Source organism: Manacus vitellinus, unplaced genomic scaffold (genome assembly GCF_001715985.3).
Source record: "Manacus vitellinus isolate BGI_N305 unplaced genomic scaffold, ASM171598v3 scaffold_20_pilon, whole genome shotgun sequence".
Classification (NCBI taxonomy): Eukaryota; Metazoa; Chordata; class Aves; order Passeriformes; family Pipridae; genus Manacus; species Manacus vitellinus.
In genome coordinates, this window is record NW_021939471.1 from 13,528,609 (window position 1) to 13,536,500 (window position 7,892).

A 7,892-nucleotide genomic window follows, 5' to 3' on the forward strand; every position below is an offset into this window, starting at 1 on the left:
TCGCCCTCCCGCGGTCCCCTCCCCCGCGGGTGATGGGAGGCGAGTGCTGGACTGGGGCAGAGCCTGCTGCCGCTGAATGCACTTTTATTGCCTCTTTTCTCTGGCAGAGACCCTTCCTCTGCGCCCCGCCCGGCCTTCCCGACCTGCTGCAATGTTTATTGTGCCTCATCTTTTCCTTTCGCTTCCTGTTCTCTCCCGCTCCAGCAGCATTGACTGCCGCACTGCAGTAGAGCAGTAAATACCTTTAACAGCTGCCTGCCAACCGAGGGGTGAAATACCGTCTTTGTTCCGATTTTTTTTTCTGTCTCAAGCTCTCATAAAACACCCCGTGGGAATTATATTTTTTGGGGGAACGAGAAAATGAAACGGTGGGATTTGCAGTTCTTAAGAGCCCCAAACCAACGTTTATTTCTTCATCTAGTCTTATCGGGTTTCCTGGATCCGCAGTTCACATCACCTCCCGCCCTTGCACCAAAGCCCTGCCAAACTCGGGGAACAGAGACTGCGCTTCTCCTCCAGGCAACCTGCAGCAGCTAAACGGGAACCCAACCTGACTTCCCAAATGGCAGCCGGTGCCAGCGGTACCCGGGCTCTGCCAGGGAGCACAGGCTACCGCTTCCTGTCGGCTGCCCGTGCGTCAGTAAAGGGTAGGCTAGGGATCGGCTGTTTCCTTTCAACAAAAAAATGACATGAGTCATAAATTCTGTCCAACACGTCAGGAAATGAAGCAAGTGCGAGAAATGTGACTGTAAACTCTGTATTTCAAAAATTTCAGCACACCGACATATCTATACTCATACCACGTTATCTAGGTGTATAAATATATAAAAAGGTAGTCCTCATATGTGCCATGTATATAAACATGTACATACAGAGTTTGCTATGAATACTTAAAATTACATAGATATGTTCAAGAACATAAACAGACCTGGGTGTACTTCAATGCTAATATAAATAAATAAATAATTTTTAAAAATACAGTCAATAAGAGAAATAAGAGCAAAAGAAAGAGAGGAAGGAAGCCATTTAGAAGGGGGGAAAGCCGAACTCCCACATAAACCAGTGAAATAATAAATGCATATGTGTATCCGTATGTGTCACCAGATGAACCCGCAGACACACACATGCACATTAGAATTCGTTAGAACATCCTGCTTTTGTTTTCTTCTTTTTCCCCAGGCAACGAATAATTTCAAAACAGCTCAAGGACGAGATTTTCCGAAGTTTTTGGAGAGATTTATAGCCAAGCAGATACAATTACTGTCACCTAGAAGGGATTCTAAGAGTGAAACCTAACGCAGCGCATACTTTCCAAGTTACTCTTGAAGACTGTTGTTAAGTTGAAAACGATTTGTCCCAAATAATCCCCAAGTCCTGCAGCAGCGCAGGGCGGTCGGCTAGTGCTTACACACGAAAGCGTGGGGGACAGCGATTTTATTGCTTACTGTAGTGGGACTCGGGCTTAGCAGGCTGGAGAGGTGCTCGGGGACGGATTAAAGCAGAATTTCTTCTGCGCCTTCAAAATAGGTACCCGGATCACGACTCACACCTTTCCACCCTCACTGTGTATTGTTTAATCAGGCGTTTTGGTTTGCCTTTAATTAACTGGCTGCTTTTGGGTTAGATGGCGATCGGTAAATTCCTGCGGAGCAATGGCACGGTGCATTGCTACCACCGACCATCGATGTGAACGCCAAATAACAGGCACCGTGTTTTCTACTGTGCAGTAACATTTTGAAAAATGAAGATGAGTAATATGTGTATATACGTTCAAAATAATGTACTTCTAAAGAATATGTGTTCTACAGATAGAACTAGAGGTATATAAATGTATATAGATAATGTGAATATGGATATATACACATATATTGGTAGTGCAGGTATAGTTTATGCGACTGTTCTATCTCCTCGGCATACTTTAAAATAAATCGGGGGGTGGGGGGTGTTGGTGTTGGGTTTTTGGTTTTTTTTCCCGAAAACTCGTGCCACATTTAGCCCCCGATATTTTCCACGTGGGTAAGTAGCCGTACCGCGGGTCTGCGCTCCCGCCTGTCGAGCCCGGCCCATATGCCGCCCACGGAGCAGGTCGGAGCCTCAGCCCTGGCTCTGCGGTACAGGGGGAGAAGGATGTGCGAAAACGTCCCGGAGGGGCGGGCGGGGGCTCCCGGGGCTGGCCCCGGGCACAGCCGCCAAGTCGGCGGGGCCTCCCCGTGCCCTCCGCCCCTGCGGGAGCACTGACCCTGATTCTCCTGCGAAAACACCTGTTAAGCTTTAAAGTTACGCGACTGCCCTTCCGCCATGGGGAAAACAAACTACGGCGCGCTTCAGGCCGGTAGAGGGAAAGTATACAAAAAAAGGAAGGCCTTTTATTGGAAGAAACCCCACCGGCAGGCGAGGCACTGCCTACGCGCACTGCGCCCCAGCCTTCTGCCCCTCGCCGCGGAATGCCGAGGAGCGCCCCGCCATCGCGGCCCGCGGCGCATTTCCCGTGCCAAACCGCGCGCAACAGCCGCTCGCACTCTGCGGCATGGCCACGACTACGATTGTAATAGTACCACCACCGATAATTACCATAGCAATAACAACAGCAGTAATAGCAGCAAAAATAGTAATAGTAATAGCAATAGTAGAAAGAACAAGGGACCGCGAGGTACAGGTGACCGAGGGTGACAGGAGGACAGGGGAGCCGATGCCGTGCCGCGTATCGGGACGGGGCGCGGGCGCGGAGTAGCGGCGACCAGTCCGAAGGGAGCTAAGTGCTTACCAGTTCGCGGCATTGCCCGCCTGCGGAGGAGCCCGAGAGGGTCGCCGTAATCCATTCTGCACCCTCGTAGCAATCCGTGTGCCGGAGGAGATAGCGGCAGCGGGGGCATCAAGCGGTGGGAGAGGAGTGAGGGGCTGGATGCGACGCGGCGGCGGGCGCGGGTCTCCGCGCACCTCTCCGTGGGCGCGGGAGAGGAGGAGGCGCGGGGCCGGGAAAGTGTCAGTACGGAGGCGGCGGGACCGGCCGCGGGTTTGGGGGCGCGAGACACAAACATGAGGGCGACTGCCATACACCTCAGCCTAGACAAAGGTTAGAAAAAGAGGGGCTGAGGCTCTCTGAAGGCAGAATGCAGGGGGAAATTCGCCAGGGAAATCAGGAAAAGGCCATGAAAGCGCTCGCTGCCTGCACATGACCAGCCGCAGCCAATGACGAGCCCAAATAGGTCATAAAAAGGTCTATTACCAAGTTGTAAATTTTCTTCAAACAAAAAGGAATTTACTGCAATTCCTTGCGGATTTTGCACATACTGCTTCCCAGCGCCATGTTTTTTTCGCGCTGCGCTTTTTCTGAGTCTTCGGTCCCGCCTGCCCTTCGGGCCGCGGAGAGTGAGGCAAGAGGTGGCAGAGCCGCATAAAGAGGGGCAGAGCACTGTGCCGAAGGATCCGTTTCTTGCCCAAACGAAAGGGGTCTTAACTCGCATCCCCACTCCCCCCCCGTGCCCCCTCCTCCCCCCGGCTCCGCCGGGCACTAAAAGAAATCACATCTGTTTTAGCGCCCACTACTGAAGCGGAAGCCGTCGCCGACATAAAAATAGTCCGAGCTTCTTCCCCACCCTGCAGTGTGCGGTTCCCGCAGGTTGCGCCAGGCGCTGTCACGGCGCCCGGGGTGCCTCCACCCCCGATAAAACCTTTCCGGGGCACCATCAGGGAATTCCTAGAAAGCATTCTAAAAAATTAAAAATGGACCTCTGTCCACAGGGATTGCTCGGCTTGGAGACGGAATACTGTGGATGTTTCCTGCTCAAATTTTGTTTCAAGGAATAGCCAGAGCACTTCATCCGTGACCTCCCTGCTGATTGTAACTGCTAACAAAAGTAAACACGCCTAAAGATGTAGGATCAATGTTGGATCTTTTTAACACGCTGCTTCAGGCAGTTGCACACCTGTGAATATCCCATCCATGCTGAGTGTGCCTCGGCAGAGGCACTGGCAGCTTTCGTGGTGTCTCTGCAGCACTCACGGCTGCGCTGAGTTGCTGCACTAGGGAATGGAGAAAATCCGCGGAAACCAAAGTCGCGGTATATCCGCGCGGTGGCCGTTTCGGGCCACCTTTCGCCGCCGCTCCAGCCGCGACTCGCGCAGCTACGGCTTTTGTTTGCCAAAATCCCAATGTCTGCTCCGGAGCTCGATGGCTTCGATTTCATGGGAGCCTTGCTCGGTTTCTGGTTCAGTTTTCTTTTTTCTTAGCAAGCCTCCTACTAAGACCGAGGGAGAGATTCATATGTCAGGCTACGGGGGGAAATACCTTAACAACTACAACGATGTTTTGTTTTCCCTAATGAGTAAGACAGGGACGATTCCAGCTACCACTAGGCCTTGACCAATTATGTGCGCATAGGGAAGTCGGTTTTCGCCTGCGTGGCTACGTTCCCAGTCGGCCCCGGGAGAGCGACGCTAACGGAAACTTCTTAAGGAGTATTTTAATTTTATTCCTTTGTCTGGTAATTAAAAACAACTACCTCAGCAGCTCTCTCCCGGACAAATACTAGCCTAAGAAGTGCTCCGCTTGGGTGTAAAGGTCTCCGACGTGCCTTCCCCTCGCGAGCAGCCCGTGTTTGCAGCGGTCGGCACCATCACGGCTTTCCCTACGGCAGGGCCCGTCGGTACCATGCCGCGCCCAGCCTCTGCCGCAAATGCAGCAGAGGGAAGAGGCTTTGCCCTGCCCGGACATCAAACATGCTGGTGCCGCCGGCACGAGTATTATTTTGAAAAGCGATGGTTTTTTGCGCGTCTTGCGACTGGTGTTCTTTAAACGCGCAGCCACCAGACCCAATCCTCCCTGAACGCTAGGGGTGTCGGTGTATTTATGCAAATCCATGCAGCAAAATATTTACTTCACCGCTTTGTTGCAGCTTCCCTTCCTTTACAACCTTTAACCAACGAGGCGAATTAAATAAAACCAAGAACAATAGCTTCTCTTGCTCGTGCCTCCCTCTAGAGCTGGCGCTTTGCAGGAGTGGAAACGTGCCTGCCTCGTTGGCAGGGAGGGGGGGAAGAGGAAGGGAAACGAAATGCATCAAACCCGCCCTACAAATCCAGTCCCCGTGGACGGCGTTTCCTGCTGCGTCGGGTGCGTTCCCGGGAGCAAAGCGGTGGGTGCAGAAGGGCCCAGCGCCGGGTGGACTCGGCGGCAGCCGGCAGCTCCTCGGAACCCTGCTATGATTTTCCGAGCGAGGCCTCGGCTCGGCCCCGGCCTTGCCGGGAGCATGCTCGTTTCTGGGCAGATAATAGAAATATGTCGTGTTTGTCGCAGTGTTTGGCGCGTCCATTCGATTTCTTTCATGGAACCATCACTCAGGGGGTGTCAGGCGGTAGGGAAAAATGACACAGATATCTTGGTAGGAATTTATATCTCATCCCTCGGCCCTCTGCCTGATGCTCCTAAAAAGGACTGTTCTCGGCCGTCCTGTTTCATACCGCGCTCTGCGGGACCCCGCTGCGAAGCAGGAGCAAAGGGAGGGAGGACAGAGGGGGAGAGAAATTAAACCGTTTTACTCATCGGAGCGGACCTCTCCACCCATGGCTGCGGGAATCGTTCAGCAAGCTCTTTCCTCGGCTACTTCCTTCACTAGGAAACGCGCCCAAGCCGTATGATTTAGCGGGGGAAAGGTCCTTCTCTCTGTCTACGCAAGTTTTGGGACCCCCTAGCCATAAAAGCCCCCTAGTAACCCCCACGAAAGGCCGTAAAAGCTTTCCATTTCTCTATTCGTCCACCATCCACGGGGGACGCTAGGCCTTGCTTGTCCGTGTCTTGCGTGACGGGGCTGGAAGCCCCGGCCGGTGGGAAGCAGCCCTGCGGCAGGAATGGGGCCAGCGCGCTCGCCGGGCCCGTCTCCCTCCAGCCGGGCCGGCAGCAAACGCCTTCGCGGAGCCGGCAAACGTCCCCTGCGCCGCCGCCCCGCAGCCCGCTGTGGGGAGCAGGAAAAGGCGAAACAGGGCCCCGGTGCACACGTCGGGGGCTTCCTGGGCCAGCTCGCAGCGTGGACTCAGCTCGCAGGTGGGGCCGCAGTCCTCGCTGGCCGCTGCCTCGATCACAACCCTGCAGTATCCGAGCGAAAAGCAGGTTTTGTATGCAATGTGCCGTTCCAGACCCCACAGAAACACCCAGAATCGCAAGACGGACGGCGGAAAGGCGCAGGGGAGAGTTAGTCTAGACCCGTGGAGACTCTGAAGGTTAGTGTAGGAGTGGATTACAAAAAGGATATCGGGATGCTGATACACTTTATAATTGAATAAATTTGGTTTATTTTAATCAAACATCATAGCAGAAGGTTAAAGATATTTCTAAGATATTTTCTTCAATTTTATTAAATTTATATAATTTATTCAACATAAGAACAAGAGTTAAAATAGTACGAGTGCACTTATCTTGATTAATAAAGCATTCTTAAATGTCTTGCTTATTGGTATTTATTATTAGGAAATTTATGTCGTTTCCCACAATCACCATCTTTTAAGATTGCAAATATATATATATATTTATATATAATTAGAAATTTATTGCTACAAACTCTGTATCAAATTTGCAAAAATAAGTAGATGAAATGTTAAATCTAGAGATTGTTCTGAATACGCTTATAAACAAAATAAAGCCATAAACAAGTGAAGCACCCGAAGAAAGGAAATGTCAAGTGGAGGGACACGGGGTCACTCGTCCTACGGCAAGATCACGTACAGCGGCAGATGAACCGAGATGTCAGGCTACGGTCCTGGTTATTTTTGATTGCCTTTCACGAAGAGTTTTAGGGCAAAAATTAATTTGTCTGGCCTTCAGCTCTGTCTTCTTCTAGATCATGTGCTTCCTTTTTGGCCTCCCCTTCCTTTCCCTCCTGTCTGGAAGCGGGGAATTTGTCCTTGTTGTTCTCTTTTTTCCATTTCATCCTTCTGTTCTGAAACCAGATCTTTACCTGCCTCTCGGTGAGTCCTAGAGCATGGGACACCTCGATCCTCCTCTTCCTGGTCAGATAGGGGTTAAATAGGAACTCCTTTTCCAGCTCTAGAGTCTGGAATCGGCTGTACGTTTGCCTTCCTCTCCTCCTACCAGGCGCTGCTGTTTAAAACAAAAACATAGGGATTTGGAGGTTGGTGTGGCCGTTCAAAACAAGGCGTAGGCAGGGAGCGAGGGCTCCGGTCCCTCTGGAATCCCTCGAGAGAAGCCCCAGAGAACCAAAGGGAGAGAAAACAGAGGGCACGAAGGAGTCTAGAGCTTTACATAAGTGAGAGAAAAACAGCGATAGCAAATGCACGAAGTGTCTCAGCTGTTCCTCTGCACGGGGGGTTGCGGATTCACTTTATGATCTTTTATTCCATCCTCCCCACACCGCTTCCCGACCTTGCACCCTTCCCGTTCAGGCAGCGGCGACGGGAGACGAGCGAGCGTGTCAGCTATGCCTCAGGGTTCGAGAGGCGCAGCCTTAAAAACTAATCTTGGGTTGGTAGCTGCCTGCTGCAGAGGTTTCTGTTTGCTTACTCTATCACTTTATTATCGCAAGCCACCGCAGTAAGAGGAATCGCGGGGAGAGAGGTAGGGAGTGAGGGAGACAGAGGCAGGGAGCGAGAGTCAGCGAGAAAGAAGCGGGAGGAGGAAAAGAAAGTTTCAAACTCAGACGTGAGATGGAAGCAAATTTTTGACTGCGTCCAACCTTGTGGTCTCATCCAGGGAAACATTTGAGCAGGAGACGAGCTCTGATTTAAGTGGTCTGGTTCCTCGCCAATATTAGCACTGGACGATTTACAGTCAGGATATTGTACCAGCTCGGCCTCTTGCTGTGTCGTAAAAATCTGCTGTCTCTGTAAGTTATCGTATCCGTAAAATTTAGCGGGCTCCCCGTGACAGGTAACCCCGCTGC

General features: G+C 51.8%; 1 protein-coding gene across 1 annotated transcript in view; it reads right to left on the reverse strand.

The window, feature by feature from the left end:
• Window positions 1-6,261: 6,261 nt before the first annotated feature.
• Window positions 6,262-7,892, reverse strand: part of HOXD8 (homeobox D8) — a 2,597-nt gene continuing 966 nt past the window's right edge. The window contains exons 2-3 of the mRNA XM_029959606.1: window positions 7,686-7,888; window positions 6,262-7,093 (exon numbers count right to left, since the gene is read on the reverse strand). Of these exons, the coding sequence (XP_029815466.1) occupies window positions 6,798-7,093; window positions 7,686-7,888 (499 nt within the window). The 3' untranslated portion in view covers window positions 6,262-6,797. The remainder of the gene's footprint in view (window positions 7,094-7,685; window positions 7,889-7,892) is intronic.